Source organism: Lampetra planeri, chromosome 59, assembly GCF_965212315.1.
Source record: "Lampetra planeri chromosome 59, kcLamPlan1.2.h2, whole genome shotgun sequence".
NCBI lineage: Eukaryota > Metazoa > Chordata > Hyperoartia > Petromyzontiformes > Petromyzontidae > Lampetra > Lampetra planeri.
Genome location: NC_136165.1, coordinates 1,820,365 through 1,845,947, shown reverse-complemented (window position 1 = coordinate 1,845,947; position 25,583 = coordinate 1,820,365). Strand labels below are relative to the sequence as shown.

Sequence of the window (25,583 nt, the reverse complement as noted above, 5' to 3'; positions counted from 1 at the left end):
CACAGGCGGCGACGAGCGTCACGTGACGGGCCGAGGCGAGTTGAAGTCCCTGGGCGTGCCATGTTGCGTGGGGGCAGAGACATTTTAGTGCCGCATGGAGCGGAGGGGGAGAGGGGTTTTTTAAATTATTATTATATTTGTAAAGGAATTATTAAACGTATTTTTATTATTATTTTACGTTTTTTATTATTATGACAAGCTTATTATTATTACACGTTTTTTAAATCAATATTATTGCACGCTTTTTATTATTAGTATTACACGCTTTTTATTATTATTACACGCTTTTTATTATTATTACAAGCTTATTATTATTATTGCACGCTTTTAATTATTATTATTACACGCTTTTTATTATTATTATTATTACACGCTTTTTATTATTATTAGAAGTTTTTTTATCATTATTATTGCACGCTTTTAATTATTATTATTACACGCTTTTTATTATTATTACAAGCTTATTATTATTGCACGCTTTTAATTATTATTATTACACGCTTTTTATTATTATTATTACACGCTTTTTGTTATTATGATTATTACACGCTTTTTATTATTATTAGAAGTTTTTTTATCATTATTATTGCACGCTTTTAATTATTATTATTACACGCTTTTTGTTATTATTATTACACGCTTTTTATTATTATTATTATTACACGCTTTTCATTATTATTACACGTTTTTTTTATTATTACACGCTTTTTATTATTATTTTACACGCTTTTTATTATTACACGCTTTTTATTATTATTATTACACGCTTTTTATTATTACACGCTTTTTATTATTATTACACGCTTTTTTATCATTATTACAAGCTTTTTATTATTATTACACGTTTTTTTATTATTATAAGCTTTTTATTATTATAACACGCTTTTATTAACTCGCTCTGTCTGTTTTATCCTCAAATCTTGTAAGATAATTTTTACCCACTTCCCAATATGCTATCGACTGCAAATTTGGTATACTTATGTTATACTGATGACAATACAATATTCTACCATTAAAAATAAAAATTATATATTTAAACATTATTTTTTATATGTTTCGGCTTGGGTCTAATTGTCCACGCTCAACTGAGGTTGGCTGTAAATCACCACGGTCCATTGCGTTATGGCAAGCTTCGGGGCCACTTTCTGGAGTCGTGGAGTTCTGCCATTACTAGTACGGTACATTCCATTAAAGCGTGTTTAAAAAAAAAGTATTTTTTAAATATTACTTATTATTTGGCTCTGGTCACCGCTTGCATTGAAAATCTTTGCCTCCCCCCCCCAGTGGCGTCTCAAAAGGATGAAACGGCGGCGCCGTCAGGCATCTTGGTAAGGGGTTTTGCAGGCTTCATAGTTGGAATTGAACATTATCATCATCATCATGTTTCGATTTAAAGCTTTTGTGACTTCAAGGATTCATATTCTTGGTTCTGTCGGTAAAGTCACGTAGAAGGGAAATAATATGAATAAAATAATAAAATGTTATTGTTTTATTAAAATAAAAACAATACAAATTTGATTGTTTTATTAAAATAAAAACAATACAATTTTATTTTGTATTAAAATAAAAACAAAATGTATTTTATTAAAATTAAAATGTTATTGTTTTATTTTTATTATTTCCCTTCTACGTGACTTTCCCGAAAGAACCAAGAATATCATCATCATGGTCCAACCTAAACCGCATCCTCTGCACGAAGCGTGGCAGTCGATGCGGAGACCTGACGCATGCACACATGGAAAATGTAAAACAATTCTCCAGTAGTAGGGGGGTGCGACTGTGGTCATCCAGAACGAACCGAACAACGTAACACATTCCTGCAGAGGGAGCTGGTAGGAACGTTGGGTTGCTCGGTCAATGGCCAGGGTCAACGGTGGCGTGGTGAATTCCGCAAATATGCCCGACTGTGAGGGCGGGCACAAGCCGGCGTGAGTAGGTGAAACGTTGAGTTTTATAAGGGCACCACGGGGTGACCAGCCCCTCCCCACCCAGCCCCACCCCTCCCACCCCCCACCCATCCCCTCCCCACCCAGCCCCTCCCCACCCTCCCCTCCCCACCCAGCCCCTCCCTCCCCACCCATCCCCTCCCTGCACGGCGGACACAATAATCCTCTGTGGGCTGGTGTAACCAGGAGGTTCCTTCCAGTATAAACGATGCAATGCCCCGATCCACGAATACGAAGGAGACATCACGGCGGTTGTGTGGACTTGACCACCTGAATTTGGAATTGTCGTTGTTGGCTCTGCATCTTCATCATCAGCCGTAAGAAGAAGATCGTCATCACGAGACATGCTCTACCCGCTGCTGGATTAATTCCGCCCAAGCTGTTGTTGGCTGCTGTCTCGCGGTTCTTGCGATATTGCCGCAAGTTCACTCAGACCTCTGCACGTGGGTTGATTTCATCGCTCCATCTCCACGATGGAGGTCCTCTCTAGCAAGGCGCCCCCCTTCCCTGACAATCCGTCACCAGTCGAGACCAGGGGCTGGCAACAAAAATAACAAGAAAAGTCAATACAATTGTTTTTATTTAGTACAAAACTCAACAGTATTTCAAGAGTTGGTCCAAATTGTAATAATGCTATGTTTGGTAAATCAAAGATTGTTATTACTATATCTGTTTATGACAATACTTCTTCAATTCAAATACAGTGATACCTCGGTTCACGAACGCTTCGGTTCACGAACAACTCGGTTCACGAACAGAAAAGTTCATAAAAATCTGCTCCGGTTCACGAACTCCGCTTCGGTTCACGAACAGGAGCCGCGGCCATTTTTATGCTAATTTCAGGTTGTCACGTGGTCGTGACTTCCTGTAGGAAGATCGTGGAGAGACGTAGAGACACAGAAAGAAGTACTGTGAAGACACTTTCAGTGACTTTGATTTTTGGTGTGCTTTTTAGCACATACAGTACTGTACTGTACTACTGTACTGTACAATACTGTACTTACTGTATTGTACAGTTCACCCGTTTGAGTGCTTACTGTCTCCCACCCGCCTCCCACCTGCCTTCCTCCATGCCAGAAGTCATCTCAAGAAAGGTTAGTGTTCTCTCTTTATACATTACTATACTGTACAGTACTACAGTGACGTGTATTGTCATTTGTTTCGTATTTTTCTGCTTCAAAAACCAAAAAAATAGGTCAGAACGGATTAATCGGATTTACATTGAACCCTATGGGAAAATGTGCCTCGGTTCACGACCAATTCGGTTCACGACCAGAGTCAGTTCACGAATTAAGTTCGTGAACCGAGGTATCACTGTAGCTGTCAACCCATAACGGTTTATCCCGTATTCTTGTACAGGGAAATTGAGTTTTTTAGGTCCATACGGCGTACAGCCGTTTCAATAGGGGCAAAAAAATGTTTTTCTATTTGTTTTGTGTTTCTTCCTTGTGATGTGACTTTGTAGGATGAACGTTGAGATTTATAAGGGTACGGGGTGACCAATAAGATCTGAATTGGTCTGTAATAAGTAGGGCACTGATAAGGAGTTGACAGGCATTAATCCGATATGTAGAAATCAGATATTCTGATTCATATTTGCTTAACACGTAGGCTTTCGCGACCAATGTTATTCATAATCAACGTTTTTGGGTTTAGATCGCGTTATTTATAAATGTGTCGTAACCCTCCACCACCCGACACGGCCAATCAGTAAAAAAGTGTCACGTTGACAAAAGACAAATAGTTCACTGCTTTAGCCCACCGGTGTGTTGAAGCCACAACATTTACAATTTGAGTACGACGTTTCGCTGGTAATTGCATCCAGCATCATCGGGCAATTCGCCCGCGATCTAAACCCAAAAACGTTGATTATGAATATTTGCTTAATTTTGGGTGGGATCGTTTGGGTATGTCACATTTTAACTATAACCCAACACCACCCGACAGAACCAATGAAATCGAGTTGTCACGTTGGGAAAATATGCCCCAATTGATTTGGTTTCTCAGCAAAACTAAAATGTTGAAAAGCTGAGCTTTGAATTTTTTCTACGTGATTTCATTAGATCTGTCTGGTGGTGGAGGGATATAGTCACCACATATAAACTCATGAATTTGGTATTTTTTAAAACTCTAATCTCGTTGCAAAAATAACTCACAGACTTCGTCAATCTGCTGGATGAGGGGCCCTCCCCACGCCATAAGGCTACAAAACACATCTAAATACCGAGCTGTAAAATATAACTCATCAAATTAATATTACTTAGGCAGTGATTGTTGAATGAGTACTGGTATCGTATCAAATTTGTGTCGCACTCAGAACCCATATCGTCGAGAGAGGACCCTGGCCTACAAACATCTGGCAGTGTCTCTGAGACATATTCAGTGTCTCTGAGACACTGAATATCGGAACAGGTCACACACACACACGCAGGGTCGTGTTGGCCTTGAATCAATGCTGCTGAGAAAGCATGCAACTCCCCGAAGGAAGACCGTGCAGCTGATGGATACGCATACCTGTCAACCCCTTATCAGTTGACCAACCTTATTATAGACCAATTCAGACCTTATTGGTCACCCGGTGTCTTTAAAAATCTCAACGTTTATCCTACAACGTCCCATCACAAGGGAGAAACACTATGTATTTATTTTGCCGCATGGACCTAAAAACTCAATTTACATGTACAAGAATACGGGTAACCCGTATGGGTTGACACGGTATGGATACATGAGCAGACAATGCTCATTAAGTTACAGATTTTTTTATATTTTCAAACCCGATGCTACATGCCCCACTGAAGATGGCTACAGCGAAGGCTTCAGGTTCTGCTAATGACGTCACCACCGCTTGACGTTGCTTTAATCGTGCGCACAGCCAAAATTAACTTTTTTGTTGTTGTTGCAACAATACGATTTTTAAAGAATGTTTTACTCAAAAGCAATGTCACCGGATGGGCAAGCAAAACTGGATTCGATATTTCCGCATCAGAATTCGGGAGGCTAACCGGAAGTGGCCAGACCGCCATCTTACGTAGGGGGAGATGCGGAAAGAAGCACGTGCCGAGTCGGGGTCGACAGGCACAATCATAATAATACAGCCTACAGGCACCATCATAATGATAGCAATACAGCCTACAGGCACAATGATAATCCCAGCAATACAGCCTACAGGCACAATCATGATAGCAATACAGCCTACAGGCACAATGATAATCCCAGCAATACAGCCTACAAGCAACAATCATGATAGCAATATAGCCTACAGGCACCATCATAATCACATCAATACAGTCTACAGGCACAATAATAACAATACAGCCTACAGCCTGCAGGCACAATAGCAATATAGCCTACAGGCACCATCATAATCACAGCAATACAGCCCACAGGCACAATCACAATAATAGCAATACAGCCCACAGGCACAATCATAATCATAGCAATACAGTCTCAAACTCGAGCACTGACCAGGCTTCATCATCTTAGCTTCGAAAATCTAACTATATCAGCCAATTTATTACAACTTTTTAGTGTAAACATACAGTAAAAACGTTTAAAACAAGATAGAAAACGCAACACAACAAAATAATGAAAGACACTAGCAAGTGTTATTTATTTTGCATCGTTTAGGAAAAAAAGATATTTCATGTAATTTACCCAGAAAAGCTTCAGAGTAAATAATCCTGGTCAGGGGGGTCATGATTTGAGAGGTTTGCCGAATTGGCCGTGTATTTCTGTTAGGGCTGGGTGGAGCGGTGGGGCAGCGGTTAGGCAACTGTCTTGAATTCAATTCCTGGCCATGGCTAACATTAGTGATATATAAACCAGTACTGGGCCCCCACTCCTTTCACCAACCTGTAGTCTCTTGTATATCTCTCATCTCAAAACACATTCCTGCGGAGGGAGCTGGTAGGAACGTTGGGTTGCTCGGTCAATGGCCAGGGTCAATGGCGGCGTGGTGTATTCCGCAAATATGCCCGACTGTGGGCGGGCACAAGCCGGCGTGAATAAGCTAAACGTTAAGTTTTATAAGGGCACCACGGGGTGACCAGCCCCTCCCCACCCCTCCCACCCTCCCCCACCCAGCCCCCCCCCCCTCCCCACCCAGCCCCTCCCTCCCCACCCAGCCCCTCCCTGCACGACAGACGGACACAATAATCCCGTGGGCTGGTGGAACTAATGGGTTCCTACCAGTACAACCTGTATCTCTCTTTGCCTCGGCGAGCCATATTTCTGTGGGTCATAGCTCGGTGTGCCACGAGAATGGCCTTCTGGCTCATGGACTGCCAGTTGAAAAACCTTGAATTGAAAATCCAGGCTCAAGGCAAGATTATGTAGACTTCATTTCTAATTTTTCCATTAAAAGTGCGCTGGGTTGGTTTCATTGCTGCCAGTTTTTGCTACCAGCAGGTGTATTGTGTTGAAAGATGGTCGAAAGCATGGCTCTGCATAAGTAAATGTGACAATCAGTTTTACTTAACTGGGAATACCATATGTACTGTTACTACTCTTGGGCCCCGAATCGTGACAACCAAATTGTGGTTATCGGTGGGAAGCAATTGCTATACGCAGGGATTATTTTATCACCCAATATTTTCTGGGTCACTGGTAGACCAGAGTAGGTGGCACATGACAAGTAGCCACAGCCATAGCAAGAAGTATAATGGATGTGATGTGTCAGCTACAAATATATTTTTTGGGCCGCTGAACCACAGAGAACCAGCTGAAATTAAGCCCTGCGTAAAAAAGCCTCATTGGAAGATATATGCTGGGGTGCAAACACGTGATGAGATTCACGCATGTGTGGGTTTTCACGGTTGTGCTGTACAGTTCTACGATATTTTCAGGTTGTACTGCAATGTTCAGTGTGATGCCAAATGTTTTGCTCCACGTGCTGGGAGTTTTTAGTTCCTGGAAAAGCTCTCATAACATGGTGCAAAAAACTTCAGCATTATGGATAATAAAAAAAAAATTCAAGTATAGTGGCTTTATGGTCTCGGCCCAGTTCTCCAATGACTGTGATTTGGCTGAATTTAAGCTCTGACAATTTAACCATTTAATGGATTGTAAAGCAACAACATTAACCGGCGATGACCCATTCTTGGGTCGTCAGCTCCATTTCCAACCTGCTTCCTGCATACAACGCAGTCATTTGTGAAGACACTGGTGGACCATGAACTGCATCAGAATATCAACAGGCCGCTGCAAACATTTTAATTCATGTAAAATTAAAGACAAGTCACAGTGCGACTGTGGCCATTTAACCCAAACTATGGACCATATGACATAACCACTGTCGTCTGCGCTCCTCCAAAGAAGGAATGGCAAAACTATGCCAACTCTCTCCTGAAGCCCTCTTGTGGCTAGCAGGCCTCTGGACATGTTTCCACATGCAAGAATATAATAGAATTCGGTGAATGTTGTCTGCAACCACGTGCTTGCAGTTCCTAAAGAAGTTCCTCGTACGCAGAGCCAAAGGCCGGAGATCACGCTGAACAACACGTGGTACAACCAGAAAACACACACGGGAGACATTCACTCTGCCGGCCCGTGCGTCTCAACGTCCATGATGAAGCTCTCGACGGCCTTCAGGTACGCAGGCTTCAGGTAGTCCTTCAGCTCGCGCCGCGTCACCCAGACGTGGCGCGGCCCCGCGGTGGCACCAGCATCAGTGACAGTGCCAGTGACATCACCGCCCAGCAGCACTGCCTTGAAGAAAAACACTTTGGCTCCAATGGCGCTGGGCTGACGCATGGCGACCGGGAACTTGTAGCGGTAGAACCCAAACGGCGCGTTTCCCATGAACTTAGCTTGCAGCCCAGAACCTGCGCCGCCACACACAGTCGTCATCAGCATCATCAACCATGGTCAATCCCGTTCCGAGATAAAAGCCTTCCCAAGCCATCGACATCTTTCATAGCCTTGAGACGTAACAATTCGCCTCGCACATGATAATAAGCTGATTTAATCACTCGCGGGCACGTTAAGTAGTATGGTTGTAGTGCAGCGGTGCTATGATGATGGTGCGATGATGCTGCCGTGATGTGGTGGGCACAGTGAAGAATATGCGAGCGCTACAGCGGGCAGCTAGCTGCCACCCTCATCCCTCTAACAAGCTGATTTCATCACTCGCGGGCACGTTCAGTAATATGGTTGTAGTGCAGCGGTGCTATGATGATGGTGCAATGATGCTGCCGTGATGTGGTGGGCGCAGTGAAGAATATGCGAGCGCTACAGCGGGCAGCTAGCTGCCACCCTCTATCTCACCCGCAGCGTCTCCGAGTGCTCTCTCAGCTGTGTCGCGTAGCGTCTCGCCCTCGTTCCACGCCACCTGCGGCAGGAGCCACACGTCTTCCTGACCCAGTCGCTGTTGCACTATCAGCACAAGCTTGTCGTCCAGGCGCCGCTCCAGCGATGTGCGGTCGTCACGAGTGTCTGCGTCTGCCCGTGGGGACACACACGCCCTGACCATTATAACATTAACCGTTATTACGTCTTACGGGAATAAACTACAGGAAATGTCAGAAGACATATAATAAAAAGTAGTGAATTACGTTTTGTATTATTAATTTTCTACCCATCATACCAACTTAAATACATTACAAAAATTTGTGCGGATAGGCCCACGCACGGTGAGTATTGGTTCTTAAATCATACGCTGTGCACGGCTCCTTTTCACATATTACACGGATGCACATTTAGGCATCGTTAACATTGGTGATAATCGCATACTAAAAACCAGAGGTGGGACAAAGTCATTGTTATGCAAGTCCAAGTCGAGTCGCAAGTCATCAAATTCATGACTCGAGTCTGACTCGAGTCCAAGTCACATGACTCGAGTCCACATCTCATAGGTGGGACAAAGTCATTGTTATGCAAGTCCAAGTCGAGTCGCAAGTCATCAAATTCATGACTCGAGTCTGACTCGAGTCCAAGTCACATGACTCGAGTCCACACCTCTGCTAAAAACCCGAAAATAATCATTAGGTCTTCATCACACATAGAAACTGCTTTCAAAAGTTCAACTCCTGTATATGCGTGTACCAAGAAGCTGAAAAAGTAACGTGCTGCTTAGCGACTTGAATGAAAGAAGAGGGTGGGAGGGGGTTGTGTTCAGTGAAATTGAGACGAAAGCTCAGGATCGGACAAGGCAGGGGGAGTTAGAGCCACTGAGCGGAGGACTACCAGTGACTCTGGATCCGGGCTGGAACTGCTTGAGCCTCTGCTCGTACACGTCCTCCTTATCTTCGGCCGTCACGATGCCGGGCCGATCATCCTCGTCGTCCGAGTCCAACTCCTCGTTAGCCTGGCGCATCTGAATCCTCGCCGCATCCTCCACCAGCTGGATCTCGTGGTCGGAGAGCGCGCTTCTCTCCAGCTCGATCTGCTGCACCAGCTCCCCGAACAGTTTTTCCTCCGCGCTCAGCTCCTGGGAAAGGCGCGGGTAACGCTCCACGCACGCGGCCGCGAACAGCCTCCATTGCGGCGTCCCCGACGTCTCGGGACTCTGCGGCCTAGCGCCTCCCCGCCGTGAAATGCCACTCTTTCCCGCGGAGCCGCTAGGCGAGGCTGGTCTCGGTAGCCGAGCCCCACCGTGCACGGCGGCGCCCGCCGCGTAGGGACGCGACAGCGGCGGCAATAGCAGCCGGGACGAGGCGAGAGCGAGGCTCGGCCTCTGAGCTCGAGGCCACAGGGACGCGTAGCCCGCAGCGGACGATGACAGCCGTCGGGCCAGTGTGGTCAAGGGCGCCGCCATTGCTTGTGGCACCTGAGCACGCTGTTGCGGGGCGGCGATGACGATGCTCGTGACGCAATGAGGGCCGCGTGCAACACGGACGCCATCTTACGTAGGAGAGTGGCCGTACTGCATTGGGGCGGCGTCGGTTGCGGGAATCTCTCCCCACGTAAGATGGCAGCCGCGGGCGTCTCGGAGTGTTGCGCTACGTTGGAGGAATCAGATGAGCCCCCTAGGTTGACGGAACACAGCAAAACGACACCAACTCTTCTGCTGGAGCCCTCTCTCGCCCTGGTTTAACAGACCTCGACATTGGCACCGAGCTCATGAACACGTTGCTGCAGACATCTTGCAACAAAATGCAACGCTGCCTTCAAAGCACAAATGTTAGACAAATGTCCCGTTTGCATAGCAGATGAGTCATAAGGGCCATTGTCCAAAACCCCGGCTTTTATTTGTTTCCTTTGAATGTGGTGTTATTGACGAATGTGTTGTCGTGCTTTTGTTTTTCCATAAGAGGCGGCTTTCCCATACACCGGCATTCGCCACAAAGTGGAGGTGACGTCACCACGGCGCTTGTGCCAGGCTAGGTGCACGTTAAGGCCACGTGAAAGTGTTGAACGCCCGTGGTTCAACTGAGATGACTGGCCGATGCACCACCTGTGCTCCCCGACTCTGCCAACTTGCTGCGTTTTACCCGCCCGGCTCTCCGCTCGTTGTTGTGAGCGTCGTTCCTCGGCCCTCCGTTGTTGCTGGAGGGCGCCTGCCCATAAACACCAAAATTCGCCACTAAATGACGAAAACGTCACCACGGCGCCTGTGCCAGGCCTGGTGCACTTTAAGGACACGTGAAGTGTCGAAGGCTCGCTGACAGGAGGAGGTCTCGGGACAGACCCAGCAGGTGCCATGGGTTGGCTGACTGAGATGATTGGTAGATGCACCCCACTCTGCCAAATTGCTAGATTTTATCCACCCAGCGCTCCACTCGTTGTTGTGAGCGTGGCTCCTCCGCCCTTCGTTCTCGCTGGAGGGCGACTGCCCTTATAAACCGACGGCACTCTGGACGAGTCGACTATTGGTGGGAGGGAGGGGTGCTTGAAAAATGTAAGTATAATAGTAGATTTGAAGCTTTCGTGACTGCAAGGAATCATCTTCTTAGGTTTTTTCGGTAAAGTCACGTAGAAAGTAAAATAAAATAAAAAACAAAAATCACGACGTTTCGGAGGCAACACAAGTCTCCGTCATCAGGTGGGACCGTCACAGCCAGATTAGCTGTATCAAGTGACTTTACAGAAAAAACCTAAGAAGAGTATAATAGTAAACAAAGAATACAGTGAATCTGAGCGCGTTGTACTCTGCGAAACTATAATTGCTTTATGTAAACAAATCAAATAAAAACTTATCGTGACTACTTCACAAAAGTTATATCTTTTTTATTTCCTATCTGTAAAGTCACGTAGGTAAAATAATAATCAAATCAAATAATAATAAATGAATGAAAATAACAAAATTTTGTTATTTTCATTTTTTTATTATAACTAAATAGAGTTATTTTCATTTATTATTTTATTATTATATTTTCACCTACGTGACTTTACCAAAAGATCCTAAGAGTTATGAATCATTGCAGTCGCGAAAGCTTCAAATCTAGAATTATCCCTATCCGACTTGGTACATTCCTCGCCCGGAGGAGGTCACAAAGCGTGTGACACCGAACAGCGTGCAACCCCCAAAACCATTCTCCAAGCCAACAATCAAACCTGAGCCTGTCACAGAGGCACTCTCTCGCCGAATAAACAACGCCGACATGTTCACGCTGAGGAACTCCCTGCTCTGCTGCCGTCAATTGTCACGCACATGGCGCCTTCCCGCGCCCTTGACCCGGTAGGTCCCGTGTTTCCTAGCCGCTCTACCGGCAAGCCTGAGCTAGGCCGCCCGCAGAGTGGGGCCGTGGCCTTCTCGGCGGTTGGGGTTCGCCCCGAGTTTCCGGTGTTTTAAGTGTTCGTGAGATGTATGGAATTAAACGCCCCCCACCATCCCAGTCATGAGGTTCCGCCGCAGAGATGGAGCGCTGAAATCAGATCGGCAGGCTTCGCGAGAGGCTGGCGGCGGCTCGTTGGAGACTTTCATCCAGCAGTGGATTGACCACGGCTGATGACGATGACGGACTGTGGGTGGTGGATCTTTGCCCACAAGGTCGTAATTATAATTTATATTTGGAGGGGATACATCCCCCCCCCCCCCAATATTCAAATATGCTCAAAATGCCCCCCCCCCCCCCCAATATATTGCTATAAAATAGATTTCATGTTTATATGATTGTCGTTATGGTTGTATTTTATTAATCCCTAATCTCTGCCATGACATAAAATTAAACAAGAAAAGGTAAAAAAAAACATAGCAATGTAATACAATACACTATTAGACATTATTGTAAAAAATAAATAAAAAGTCCATCCTATGTGTTAGTGAATTTAGAAAATATTTTAGGCAGGAAATTTGTTTTAAAATTTAGATTTTTTTTTCTGGGGGGGGGGACCCCAGACCCCCTGGAAGGTTTGGTCCACCCTAATGTTGACTCCATGGCTACGACCTTGTTTGCCCAGGTGCCCCGCAGTGGCTGGAAGTATCCACACGAGTGGACGGGCGGAGGATCCGGAGACGACAGAGAGCGCAACCTCTGAATACAGGTGAGGAGTTTGTTGTGTCAAGGCGTTCAGTCGCCTCCTGATCGCTCTTCTATCGCTACTACCGTGGTTACCCTTCCCGTAAACTTCACTCCTACCATATATGCCCTTAACACTGAGACGTACGACCGTAGATAGAACACAGTCGCCTGAATTTGAAATCCTGATGTCCAATTTGGGGTGGATTTGATAGAATTCAACGTATAATGGTTACTGTTTCCCGTGATCTTCACTCATTGATTTCGCAAATCGTGTTGAAGGCATCGGTGACTATCTCACCTCATCAAGTTATGTATTCAACTAAAATACCCGTGTGAGTGTGAATATAACTCACCAATTACAAGTTGTTGGGGGGAAGTGGTGGCACAGTGGTCGCACATTGCCTTATGAGCATGGTGACCCGAGTTCGATTCCTGGCCACGGACAACATCACTGGCGGGTGATGTCTAAACAATTCCTGGGCATCCACTCCCCTCATCACCTCCTACTGACCGGCATATTGACGTATGGACAAACGAGGCTATTCCCTCTTCCTGCAGTTGGCTGGCAAAAAGGCTGCATACGTCCATTTAAAAATGACATTGCTGTTGTGTTGTTTGGTGCTCGTGCCTTGCACTCCGGCAGCATCTTTGCACCGTTGCCCGATCAGGAAGTGCAGCCGACGTGGGCAGGGAAGAAGTACAGCGACCTCCACATCGCACACGTCAAGGCCACGCACAACAAGTGAGACGCATTCGGCGGTTCCACCACCGCTCGCCTGCCAAACAACGCAGACCCTCCTGGGCGTGCCTTTCACGTTTATTTAGTTTATCCAGTCGAGAACTCGAGAAACAATGGTAATATTGACTCAAAGCTTTCGTGACTGCAGGAATTCATATTCTTTTTGGGTCTTTCGGTAAAGCCACGTAGATAGAAAAAATAAAAATATCACGACGTTTCGATCGCCACGCAAGCAGTCACGAAAGCTTTAAGTCAAGATCTTACTAATCGGCTTTGTCGGTTGGTGGCGGATTTAACGACACATTTATATCCATGCTAACCCAAAAAAATTCATATGGATGATAGTCTTATTTTCAAGTGACCTAGAGTGTGGTGTAGGGTATGGTGGTGTGGTGCGTTGTGTGTGGCGTATGTGTATGATGCATGTGATGTGTTTCAAGTTAGTTTTAACCAGGTGAGAACTTCAAGAGGCCACGATAGTCTCTCATATGCAAGACTGACCTGTGGCATTAATCTGTCAGTAGAGACCATTTATTGTTATGTATTATCCCAATAGAGTAATTTGTCAAATTAGTGTGCTGTATCATGTGTATGTAGTGTATGTGTGGGTATATGTGCAGTAGGTGGCACAATCCACTTCAAACTCAGCAACTCGGGTTTGATTCCCGAACACAGCTAACATTGCTGGTCTTATCAAAACCGGTCCCTGGGGCAACTCGGCCTTAAGTAAATCGCTGTTGTGGTGTGTGATCAGCACACACATACAGATCATGGAGAGCAGTGGCGTGTCTCTGGTGAGGACGTCGTGCGGTACAGAGGGCTTCAAGAACTGCAAGAAAGGGACGACTATCGCGGCACAGACCGCTGCCATCGCCGCCGCCAACGTAAGGGCAACCGCGCCCACCGCCACGGGTTACACAACGATTCAGAGATGGCTCATGACGGCCATGTCGGTGACACTAAGCTGGCATCGCAGAGATCGCGAGTTCAACAGTTGGAAGCTCGATGGAGGGGATAGCACTGCCAAGTTGGCACTGCCGAGATACTGGGGTTTAAATCGAGTTCTCCGGTGTAGCGAGTCGATGGCTTCAACTTGCTCACCAGTGCACAAAATACCACCGTTTTTTACGACTGTAAATTTTGGTTTGCACGTGATTTGTTACTAAATTCCAGCTCCACAATTTAAATAGCAAGTTTGAACGTGATGTGACAGCGTCATAGCAGAGAGTGTGGAAAGGTGAAGGTTGTGGAAGGATTACATTGGTCAACACACTTTCTGGCATAAGTTATTCCAACGATTTGTAATGTAATTTTGGGGTGCTGATTCCAAATCTGGCATCAGTTTTCGTCTATCACATCAGGTTTTTGAGATATCAAATATTGCATTTTCAATAAAAACTGCAGAAGAAAAATATTAAATAAATGTGGATATCTACATAAAATGATATTATAAACACACTATCCTAAAAATACAGCACCATATTTTAACACTAAAGCAGTCACTGACTCGCAACAACTTGCAATCATAAGTGACAGAGTTAATTTCGGGTAAAATCAATGAAAATGGGGTATGCCGATAGCATAAAAATGAGATGTGATAGAGCAAATCTGAGATCAGATTTGGAATCAGCACCCTGAAATTAGTCTAAAACAGCTGTAAAAGTCCAGGCCAGAAAAAAATGTTTTGTTGTTGTTGACCAGTGTTATTCATCTCATGTATTGGCACTGGTAGCACGATTGGAATAAATTGTGGCCTGGCCTGGTGGACGCCCGCCATTACTGGCAGACTTTTGCCGGGTTTTCGAGGAACTCTGCTCGTCTTGTTGTTTGCCCTTGCGCAGAAGGTGATGAGGAAGGGCGTGGGCTTCGTGCGAGTGGTGGTGAAAGGCCTGGGACCCGGGCGCCAGGTGAGGAACACTTAACGCCACTTCTTACGGACAATACCGATAAATAATCCACCTTTTCCCCCACGCCATGTCAGTCTTGAGGGTTTATTTTGTTTGTTTTAATCATACTTGGCCACGCTGGTCAGTGCAAGTTGCCGAAGGCGGGGAATTAGTGGCAGCAATGATTCCGGTCTCACTTGCCCACTGATGTTAGCCATCGCCGAGAATCTAACTCTGGTTGCTGGGTTCAGAGCGCTACCAGCTTGCCACTGCTCCATCCCCATGAAAAATAACACTACTGGCAGAAATAACATCTCCTGCAGCTGCCATTTCCACACCGCAGCTGCTGCCGTGATCCTTACCCGTGCCTCAACTCCTGACTCAATTGTTACAACATCACTCTCTCCTCGGGCATCCCAGTTGATCCAAACAATGCACGAAAGGTTTTTTTTTTATGTAAAAATTCACTCGGTTTTCTTTTGCTGCAGGCGGCGATCAAGGGTCTGACGATGGGAGGTCTGGAAGTGGTCTCCATCACCGACACCACCCCCATCCCCCATAATGGGTGTCGTCCACGCAAAGCCAGGCGCCTCTGAGGCTTGGCAGTCGCCGCCACCACCTCTCTGCTCAGCCACCCCTGCCGTACCCCACCACCGCTTGCGAAGACTTTTGTTAGGATGTGCGATGTTCCGGTTGTGCTCTAGCACGAGTTGTCTCGTCACAAGGTGAAGAAGTGAATCTGTCTGGGATTCTCACGGCCGTCAGAGACTTCACAGCCACAGAAGAAGATGTCACCGCGGGGTTCGGCAATAACCGTCGCTCACTCACATACAACACCACACACGGACTCTTCACGCTCTGTAAAGAACGTTCACCACCACTTGAAAGTAAAATACATTTATTATAAGAGGTGGAATATCCCAAATGCAATAAAAACCCAAATGTTGTACGAGTGTTTCATGTTTTTAATTGCTGACCAAATCACCTGGAATGATTCCAATCTCGTCAGATCTCAGAAACCAAGCAGAGCCTGCATAATGCTTAGATTGACTACCCTGCATAAAAAGGGTGTTATATACGCTGCTGCATGCCGATGCTGTCAGCAAGAGGCAATATCCATTGTAATGATAGTGGCTGTACACGGCATTGTATTGTGCAGATAACCCTCCACTTTGTAAGTGAAAGGCTGCTTAATTGTGGTCTAAAAGATATAAAACTCATGAACTCCCCATGTTCTCGCTAAAACCGAGGCCATGTTTTCCAGTCCATTGTGGCAGGTGTCACGAAATTTTCCCAAATCTGCACGCAATCGCGCTAAGGCAATGGAAACCTTGATTCCGTCAAAAATGGAGTTTAAAATGTAAATTTTTTACATCTACACCGTAGGTGCACTGCTTGTACAAATGTTTGCGGTTGATGGAACAAAGCAATAATGCACCCACCAAAGACACACATGGTACCCTCTGTATACACCCACAACGTTATTCCACGTGAAATTTTAAAGAAAAAACACCAATAAAACTTGAAATAATGAATACCTGCACTTGCCCCATTTTCATGTTCACACTGCGAGTCCAATAAAAATGTATTAGAAAAAATAAAACACCGCTCGCATCTGCGGCGTCGATTCCATTTTGATGACTACGTAACTCTGTGATTCGTACAAAGTAGGTGACGGCTGCCAAGACCATCGCTCTGTAGCGGGAACATGATACGTCACGACCCCCTCAGGTGATGGAACAATAAGGGTGAGGCCTTGTCGATGAACCAGAGACGGCGGTGACATATCCTACTTCATGCCCGGCCAGATGTCCATTCCAATGGGAATTGACTTTACAACATCCGCTTCCACAGTTTCTTCCATTCGCTTTTATCAGTTTTTTTTTGTAACTGCTCCGACATTGTTGCCCGATAAAGGTCCAACCTTGCTGATGGACCAATTCCACCAGCAGCTCGACGCTTCTCTTGAGTTTCTGCGAGACACTTGGGCGACGATCAAACCCAATCCTTGAACGTTGAACAATTTCGCGTTTTCAGCTTCCCTTGAAATATTGCCAGTTTTTGTTCAATTTTATTGTTGATTACCTCCTGGCTCCAGCGCTAGTGCCCGGCCGCGCTGGCGCAGCCCCCGCCGCCACCAGCTCCTTGGTGCACACGTGCCGCATGTGAAAGTTGACGACGTACTCGGCGTTGGTGCGCTGCACCGAGATGGCGAAGGGCTCGGACGGGTGGAAGGTGAACGCCACGAGGCGGCGCGCCGACGGAGGGACGGGGCGTCCCAGCATCCCCGCCTGGATCTTGAACTTGAGCAGGCCGGAGTCGCGAGCATAAAACCTGGGACGAAAGACAAAACGATAAAAAGCCCATCGCGGGATTTCCCCGTAAGGCTCCCACCGTTACCCAGCAGAGTTGATGCAGCGTCTAGAAGTCGCGGATGCAGATCGGCACTGAAGCTTGACCCCGGAGACACGAAGCTCCTCACCGTATCGGGTGGTCTCCGCAGGCCTTGGGCCGCTCCATGACCGAGACCCACTTGTCGTCGTAGCTGAAGAGCGACAGGTCGAGGTACGGGCTGCTGCTGTAGGACTGCGCGCTGATGGGCAGTTGAGCCAGCAGCCTCTTCACCGCCTCCGTGTTGCCGCCGTACTTGGCGTTGATGATCGTGTGCTTGAACCTGCCGCACGAGACGCGAGGGTCAACTGACATCGCCGGGTCGTCGAGGCAGGAGCCTCCCGAGAGGGGCGTTGAGACTCGGCAAATGAGCGTGCGGAGCGATTGCTTGCGGGCGAATTTGTTCGAAGGCGTATTAACTTGTGGGGCGTGTTTAAGCGTTTCAGAATCGCATTCATGTGGTGTTATGGTTTGTACTGTAACGTTCTTCTCATCTTATCGAAACGAAATTGACAATGGTACAACATATGAATGTAATGGTGGAGATGAAGTGAATGGAATAGATGAAGTGCTTCATGTTCTAAAAGATGGAGGTCATGAGAATTAGGCGTCACTGTGTGTTGAAATGCCCTGCCATGGGTTTGGCCTCAGTCACAATTATGGGTTAAAACTGGTTTAATTATCAACTTAATGTTTCCTCACGTTTCCCAATGCTATCTCAATTGTGTGATTCGTGTCATCGCAAGATGAAGAATCCATTTGGATCTCTCGCAGAGGAGCAGCAACCCTTCGTGTTATAGAATGGCCCGCGGATGCGGATACCACAGAGCTACCTCTGAGATCCTATCAAGGGATCTCTGGTCCACATTCTAGGGGGTGGGCACTTTCCACTTTCCCATCCCTCCTGCCCATGTAAATAACGTTTGTCACATGACAACAAACCAATATATTTTTTTGTCAGAGCTGGAATTCAAGTGTAAAACCAATTTGAAAGCGAAGAGTTTTTTTCATGCAGTCATCGTGACCGGGCTGAGACCATCAACTTGAGAACCTTATTTAATCTCATGCAGCTGAAACCTCGAATCAAACCCAGACCTCAGCGGTGCCAGCTCTTCGGCTCTGACTTCTGACCCACCTGCCTAGGACTTAACGATATTTTACAAACAGGACAATGTGATTATCATGCACCTTATATTGTAGGATACATCGCTGCATCGCACAACCTACGTGCGTGCAGTGTTATTTAGTTCGCATGTTTCAATTTAGTTAAGAGTCTGGTTTCTGACAACCTGTGGAATTCAAGTTGGGTTACAACAGTGTGCGACTTCACTTAGTCTACCTGACTAAGGCAGGCACACATTGAGTCAAACAGTCTTCATTATCAAAAGTTTGGTGTGAACGGCATGCAATCTTTCCCAAGCCAATATTATTGGGCCAGCCAATCAATGAAGACGGTAAAACTCACGATAAATCAAGACAGCCAATTACCTCTGTCGGTCTTCCTCAGTGCACTACATTCTCTAACCGCGTTACTAAATCATCTGGGTGTGCGTCTTTATTCCTTCCGAGTCATCGTCGCGCTCTGCTCGTTGTTCACGGTCATCGTTGATGATAACCCAACGCCCGACGCTCGAGTGAAGCGAGTGAACGCTGCGAAAGGGCCGTCGCACCTGCGTTGGATCTGCCGCGCGTGGTTGTTGCTGGAGGCGGAGCAGGGGAACTGCGCGGCGTCGCTGTGCAGCGTTGCGTTGCGGAAGAGGTCGCAGAAGTTCTCGAACAAATCCAGGAGCTCCTCGGATGTGTTCTCAAACACCGCCAGCACCTCGGTGCTCACCATATTGTACACCACGAAGAACGACGGCTGCTGTCCCAGGTGCGAGGGTGGAGTGCGAGAGCGTGTGTGTGCGCGTGTGAGAGTGTACGGGGAGAGGCAGGTTAGGTTGCCCATCCCGGTGGGCCATGCGTGGCGTGGTAAGCGAACGGCGGGTGGATAGAGGGCGTAGGTCAGAATCTCAGACTGCGGTCTTTGAAACACACCGCTTTCCCTGAAATAGAACTGTTAACCCTAGCCCCACCCCTACACATACCCAGACATCTTATCCTGAAACTAGCCCCCACACTAACCTGACCCATAACACGAGCTCTAACCCTACCTCTTAACACTCGCACTGGCCTGACCCTTAACCCTAAAGTTAGCCTACCCCTAACCCTGACACTACCATCATCTTTATCTAAAATCCTATGTCTAACCCTAACACTTAACGCTGACCCCTAACCCTCAACAAATCCCTAAACCACAGCCCTGGCCACACAACCTCTCAACACCCGGCGCTCACCCGACCTCTAGCTCCAACCCGTCCCTCCGTACCTGCGAGGGGTCGGTGACCTTGAGCGTGACGACGTCCTCCCCAGCGTACTTCACCAGCAGGTGGCTCTCGTCCAGCAGCTGCATCTTCCACATGCGCAGGGCGCGCAGCTGGTCGAAGCGCTGGAAGAAGCGGCGCCGCGCCGTCGCGTCGCCCTCCCTCTCGGCGCGCCGCCACAGGTGCACGAGCAGACGGTGCTTCAGCGAGTTGATGGTGGGCTCGCAGAACGCGCGCAGGCCGCCCACTTTGGGGAGGGGACGGCGGTGGGTGGGGGGGGGTTGGGGGCAAGGGCACAGGCGCCAGCGTGGATTTAATCGGACCGATGGTTTTAGGATCGTCGCGGCGTCGTACGCGTCGGGTCGTGCGTTGTGCGAGCATCGGGTTTGCACGAAGCCGTTTGAGAATCACGCGCTCACGTGGGTTGACCCGTAGGATGACGGCGGAAAACGAAGGAGGCAGAACGAATGAGATGGCGCAGACCAGGCGAACGGTAGACAGGACAGGGCAGACAACGGACAATCGAGGTGAAATCGACGTAACGAGGCAGGATGGTCGACCAACAGCACAGACGGAACACACGGTGAAAGTTATGCTTTGAGAAACAGATGATACGATCGACTATCGTGGATCTTATATCATACAATGTGTCGTAGTGTCGCAGAAAAGACAGACCGGCAGAGACGCTGATATAGACAGATAGGCCTCGAGGCATAGAGGCAGGGAGAGGTACAGACAGACAGAAAGGCCACCAGAGAGACACGATAATCGTGGGTCTGATATCGTAGGATAAGCCGTAGTATCGTCACCGCGAGCTCACCGGCTGCGCCGTTTGCGTTGCCGCTGCCCCCCGGGTGGGTGCACGGATACACAGCGCCCAGGGTCAAGAGGTCATCCTCGTAGCAGAAGCGGCCGATGGAGCGGATGTCGATGAACGTCCCCTCGCTCGTCACCTGAGCACAGGGGGCCGGAAAAGAGATGGGAGATGTCTGGAGTTATACAGAGATAGGTGAGTACCGATACAGATAGAAGGGCAGAGGTATAAATAGACAATCAGAGATACAGATAGAGTAAAGGAAGAGATAGAGAAGCAAGCATTGATTCAGACAGCAGACAAGCAGAGATTTTTGTTAATTTTACGCGAGTTTGCCCAGGAAAGTCTCACTGAGCCTCAAGACTCTGTCAAGAAGTTCCTGCCAAGTTTTCGCAGTGGAGGGGTGCAGGCGATGTTAAGGTTTGAGAGATAAAATAAGACACACACACAAGGAAGAGATAACAACAGACAGAAGCAGAGATACAGACAGGCAGAAGGAGCAACTCGGTGAGCGAGTGAGCGAGCAGACAGGCTGATGAGTGGGGGTTGACCAGGTGAACGAGTAAGCGAACGAGCAGGTGAGTGAACGAGTGATCGATCCAAGAAGCAAAGTGGGCGAGCAAGCGACCAGGCAAGTTGACGAGTAGGTGTTGACCAGGTGAACGGGTAAGCGAGCAAGCAGGTGAGCAACCGAGCCATCGATCTAAGGAGCGAGTGGGTGGGCAAGCGAGCGACCTGGAAAGTGGATGAGTGGGGGTTGACCAGTTGAACGAGAAAGCGAGCAGGTGAGCGACTGAGCCATCGGAACGAGTGAGCGAGTGGGCGGGCGGCAACACTGCGTGGCACCTGGAAGACGTGAATGGTCTGCTGCTGCACGGAGAGCACGGCGAGGATGTTGCGGTAGAGGTAGAGGCCCTGGTTGTGCGACAGGAAGATCTTGTCGCACTTGAAGTGGCGCGAGTCGCAGAGGCGGCCCGTGTGCAGGTCCACGATGTGCAGCGAGTAATCCTCGAGTGGAGAACGAGGGTTCGGCGTCACCGACTCGTTGTTGCGATAAACCTAGCGGGTGGCGGGGGGGCGTGCGCGGTGATTGGGTGGGCAGCAAAACAGAAACGATAACAATAACTGCTCCGCTCACCACCCAGTCCACCACCACACTCACCACCACGCTCACTACCACGCTCACCGCCCCGCTCACCGCCCTGCTCACCACCGCACTCACCAACCGCGCTCACCACCCCCGACTCAGCAAACCACCACGTTCACCACCTCGCGCACCGCCACGTTCACTGCCACGTTCACCGCCACGCTCAGCAACCACGCTCACCACCACTCACTACCCTGTTCACCACCACGCCCAACACCACGCTCACCACCCCCGACTCAGCACACCACCACGTTCACCACCTCGCGCACCGCCACGTTCACCGCCACGTTCACTGCCACGCTCACCGCCACGCTCACCGCCACGCTCACCGCCACGCTCACCAACCACGCTCACCAACCCAGGACCTGCCTCGTCTCACCTCGTAGAACATGGGCTGCTGATCGTCGGGGTGGTACGCCGCCGAGCCCACCACAACGTGGCGGCAATCGTCGGTGAAGAGGCTACACTCGCGGTTCAAGTGCTCGCCCGGCGGTGCCGCCGCCGTCACGTGCGCCAGCTCGAAGAAGCGCTCAAACAGGCGGCTGCACACGGCCGCGGCGCGGGGGTCGGGAGCCGGCCCGCCGGGGGAACCGGCGGCATCGGCGCTGGCAGAAGAGCCGGCGCCGCTGCCGTTCACCAGAACGTCTCCGTCAAAGTCCTGCAGGAGGTCCTCGGCCGCCTGTTGCGCAGAAGCCGTTCAAGCGAAATGTCGATGACGGTCGATCCTCGATTATCCCGGAATAAAACAAAAAACAAGGAGTGCCCACATGATATGTAAAATAGTTGGACACTGCTGCTGCAACGGTTGGCACACTAGAAACTAGAGGTGCCTCTGTCCACCCGGCAGTGTAAATAGGTTCACCCAATTTAAAGCTTTCGTGACCGCAGGGATTCATATTCTTGGTTCTTTCGGTAAAGTCACGTAGAAGGGAAATAATAAACGTAATGAGGCAGGACGTGACTTTACCAAAAGAACCAAGAATCCACATTCTTGGTTCTTTCGGTAAAGTCACGTAGGTAAAGAAACGTCGTGATTAAAATGTATTTATTTTCTTTTATTTTTTATTTTCTTTACCTACGTGACTTTACCGAAAGAACCAAGAATATGGATCCTTGCAGTCATGAAAACTTCAAATCTAGAAAGAACCAAGAATATAGGTTCACCCAGTTGGTGGAACGGCAGGTCGTGTGCGCATGGGGGGGGGGGGGAGAACTAGACCCTCTTCCAACACATCTGGCCTAGAGGGTATATTTGGCGATTCTTCAACAGCAGCCAGACGTCTTGCAAGAGGTGGGGACTACCCAAGCACGGAGACGTGCCGGTTGACCTAGAACGTACGGACAAGCCGCCTGTACACACGGATAACCGACATCTCCACCGCGCCCGAGCCTCGGTCACCTGGCAGCCCCGGTAGCGGTAGATCTCCAGCGACGTCTGGTCGGCGGAGAAGGCCACAAAGTAGCGCCCGTCGGGGGAGAACTTGCGCAGGAAGCACGGTGGCTTCTCCACGTTCACCACCGTGAAGTTGGGCAGCACGTTCTGGTGGAGGCGGCGCACGCCGTACCACTGGGCGCCCGGCGGGCCCGAGCTCACCCGCCGCCCGTCCAGCCGGTGCACCACGTTCTGGCTGTCGATGCGGCGCGGCCGCAGCGCGTGTTGCTCGCTCATCGCCGCCACGCCGATCTGCCGCTGCCAGCGGAGGGGCGGGCGGAACAACGGGCCGATGGGTGGACGGAGAGAGGAGCGGAGAGGTGGAGAGGCTGCGGAGGGGGTAGGGGTAGTGTGGTGGAGAAGCAGGAGGCGAGGTGGAGAGGCGAATGCGTAGGTGGAGTGACAGATTAAGAGGTGGGTGGTGATGCGAGCGGACGGGTGAATGGATGGGCAGGTAGGGGGTGAGCAGTGAGGCGAAAGGTTGCGTGGATAGATGGGCAGAGAAGATGATGCGGAGATGAACGGTGAAGTGGTGGCGTTGGCAGAGAGGTGAAGTTGGCAAGGGAGAACCAGGCGGGGAGATGGGTGGTGAGGAGAGACGAATGGTGAGGTGGACAGGTGGAGAGGCGGAGAGGTGAGATGGATGGAGTGGTGGGTGGTGAAGCGGATGGAGAGGTGAGTGGACAGGTAAGCATACAGGTAAGGCAGACAGGTAGGCTGACAGGTGGGCGGAGAGCCCAGTTGATCAGTGCCAAGCCAGACAGAGAGGTGGAGGGATGGGAGAGGGGCAGAGACGCCGGAGAGTTGGGTGGACCGAGGGACGGGAGGAGGGTGTCGGGGCTGTGGTGGTGGCGTCCTCTCGTCCTGGCGCTGTGGTGCAGCCCTGCTGGGCTCACGGCAGCCACAGCTGAGCCGTAACGAAGCTCACCGACTCCTGGAGGTGGAGGAAGTGTCTATGAGGCAGGACAAGTCGTGCTGGGAACACAAGAGCCGGTTAGTGCTGTGGGTTTCTGGGTGAGGGTTAATGAGGATGTCACGGCTTGAGGTTATGGGTCCGTGGTATGGGACAGTAAAGTTGCCACAATAATGGCAACTGCCCGATTGACGACGGTCGTGTAGGGTGGAGGAGGGTTTACGACACACGACCACAAAACATAAAAACCGCAATCATGAATCCGCAGTGACATCTATTGTACAGTACTACGCTCCCGCGGCCTGCTTCAAACGACAACAACAGCCACCACCAGCCGAACCGGCACGCGGCGTCACGAGCTTACCACTGCCCTCTCTTCATCCAGCAGTGGAGTGACACAATAGAGAGGAGGATGAGGATGCGACGTGGGGGGGGCTGGTGCCTGTCACGTTGTGTGGCGGGTTTGTGTCTCTCTCTCACCATTGAACTCTGCCCCCTCGCCAGCGTCGCCCTCTTCACGCGACTCGCAGCCCGCAAACTGCGCGCTCACGAACCGGTTAACGGGTCGGTGAACGAACCGGTAAATTAACCGGTTAAATAACCGGTTGCGACTCGGACTGCCTACCCCCCAAATCACCACCAGCCGAACACACGCGGCAACGGCGTCACGGAGCCGTCAGCTGATCGAGGCCCCCGCCAGAAATCCCGGCGCTGATTGGACGGCGCCCGCGCCAAAGACTCGGCGCGCCCATTGGTCCGCGCGTGCCGCTCGACCGCTCCGCCAATGGAATCTCGCGCCGCCGCCGCGAGTCGACGAGGGTGGGCGGGGCGAGGCGGAAAGGGGGCGGAGTCAGCGTGGCCGATCACGTGGCATGGATTCTGAAAGGGGGCGGTGGCTTGACCCGGAAGACGCCGCCGCCGCGCGCCAATCAAAGCCGGGAGGGGGAGGAGGAAGAAGAAGCGTGCACACGCGTGGGGACCAACACGTGGCCGTCAATCAGAGGTCGCAACCGGGTACCCGATACCCGTACCCTACCCGATACCCGGCTACCCGTACCCGGCCAGGTACGGGTACCCGTTTGCGACCCTGGTTCGGCCGGGTACGGGTACGGGTAGGCCGTGAGCCACTGGTGAATAACCGTTTGTCACTCATTTCGGGTAGGGAATGGGTACCCGGCCGGGTACGGGTACCCATTTGCGACCCTGGTGCGGCCGGGTACGGGTACGGGTAAGGAATCAAAACCCGTTTGCGACTTCTGCCGTCAACTTCGCACGGGTGATAGCTCGTATTATTGTACGGGGAAATTGAGTTTTCGGGGGTGGTGGGGGTGGTGTCTATTTGTTTGTGTTTCTGACCTTGTGAAGGTGACTGTAGGATGAACGTTTGAGATTTAGGGCCGTCCATAAATGACGTAACGCGATTTTTGCCATTTTGAAAAGAAAACATGCTTCAAATCACTTTAAACTATTGTCATTGTAGTGCGTATTTAATGTGGCGCTGCACTCTGATGTTGTAGGAGAAAACACGTATTAAAAATTAGGCGTTGGAAAG

At 49.3% G+C, this 25,583-nt stretch overlaps 3 protein-coding genes across 9 annotated transcripts; 1 reads left to right on the top strand and 2 right to left on the bottom strand.

The window, feature by feature from the left end:
- Positions 1–6,306: 6,306 nt before the first annotated feature.
- Positions 6,307–9,743, bottom strand: MRPL46 (mitochondrial ribosomal protein L46). 2 transcript variants are annotated; one of them, XM_078618813.1, is made up of 3 exons: positions 9,129–9,743; positions 8,211–8,378; positions 6,307–7,768 (listed from the first exon to the last, which is right to left on the bottom strand). In XM_078618813.1, exons 1-3 carry the CDS (start codon positions 9,697–9,699, stop codon positions 7,479–7,481), a joined length of 1,029 nt encoding a protein of 342 aa, XP_078474939.1. In that variant the 5' UTR covers positions 9,700–9,743; the 3' UTR covers positions 6,307–7,478. The 2 variants fall into 2 exon arrangements, with proteins under 2 accessions (XP_078474939.1, XP_078474938.1); XM_078618812.1 differs by having other exon boundaries at positions 8,211–8,384; positions 9,129–9,742.
- Positions 9,744–11,336: 1,593 nt separating this feature from the next.
- MRPS11 (mitochondrial ribosomal protein S11) lies at positions 11,337–15,918 on the top strand. The gene is made up of 6 exons (XM_078618818.1): positions 11,337–11,562; positions 12,285–12,368; positions 12,990–13,088; positions 13,840–13,969; positions 14,927–14,992; positions 15,460–15,918. Exons 1-6 carry the CDS (start codon positions 11,486–11,488, stop codon positions 15,565–15,567), a joined length of 564 nt encoding a protein of 187 aa, XP_078474944.1. The 5' UTR covers positions 11,337–11,485; the 3' UTR covers positions 15,568–15,918.
- On the bottom strand, positions 15,853–24,731 carry DET1 (DET1 partner of COP1 E3 ubiquitin ligase). 6 transcript variants are annotated; one of them, XM_078618798.1, is made up of 9 exons: positions 24,512–24,731; positions 23,086–24,093; positions 22,066–22,365; positions 21,386–21,598; positions 20,546–20,678; positions 19,731–19,972; positions 19,033–19,226; positions 17,454–17,645; positions 15,853–17,305 (listed from the first exon to the last, which is right to left on the bottom strand). In XM_078618798.1, the coding sequence occupies exons 2-9, from the start codon at positions 23,353–23,355 to the stop codon at positions 17,053–17,055; spliced, it is 1,797 nt and encodes a 598-aa protein (XP_078474924.1). In that variant the 5' UTR covers positions 23,356–24,093; positions 24,512–24,731; the 3' UTR covers positions 15,853–17,052. The 6 variants fall into 6 exon arrangements, with proteins under 6 accessions (XP_078474924.1, XP_078474920.1, XP_078474921.1 ...); XM_078618794.1 differs by having other exon boundaries at positions 24,396–24,725; XM_078618795.1 differs by having other exon boundaries at positions 23,086–24,052; positions 24,396–24,725.
- Positions 24,732–25,583: the final 852 nt, after the last annotated feature.

Excerpts from the sequence above, each read along its gene's own strand:
- MRPL46 (XM_078618812.1), bottom strand. The coding sequence starts at position 9,699 with ATGGCGGCGCCCTTGACCACACTGGCCCGACGGCTGTCATCGTCCGCT. Across the intron at positions 8,385-9,128 it reads GCCCGGATCCAGAGTCACTG|ACGCAGACACTCGTGACGAC; the intron begins GTAGTCCTCCGC and ends CCCCACGGGCAG. Across the intron at positions 7,769-8,210 it reads AGCACTCGGAGACGCTGCGG|GTTCTGGGCTGCAAGCTAAG; the intron begins GTGAGATAGAGG and ends GTGGCGGCGCAG.
- MRPS11 (XM_078618818.1), top strand. The coding sequence starts at position 11,486 with ATGTTCACGCTGAGGAACTCCCTGCTCTGCTGCCGTCAATTGTCACGC. Across the intron at positions 12,369-12,989 it reads AGCGCAACCTCTGAATACAG|CATCTTTGCACCGTTGCCCG; the intron begins GTGAGGAGTTTG and ends GCACTCCGGCAG. Across the intron at positions 13,089-13,839 it reads GTCAAGGCCACGCACAACAA|CACACACATACAGATCATGG; the intron begins GTGAGACGCATT and ends GTGTGTGATCAG.
- DET1 (XM_078618798.1), bottom strand. The coding sequence starts at position 23,355 with ATGAGCGAGCAACACGCGCTGCGGCCGCGCCGCATCGACAGCCAGAAC. Across the intron at positions 22,366-23,085 it reads ACCGCTACCGGGGCTGCCAG|GCGGCCGAGGACCTCCTGCA; the intron begins GTGACCGAGGCT and ends TCTGCGCAACAG. Across the intron at positions 20,679-21,385 it reads AGACCATTCACGTCTTCCAG|GTGACGAGCGAGGGGACGTT; the intron begins GTGCCACGCAGT and ends CCCTGTGCTCAG.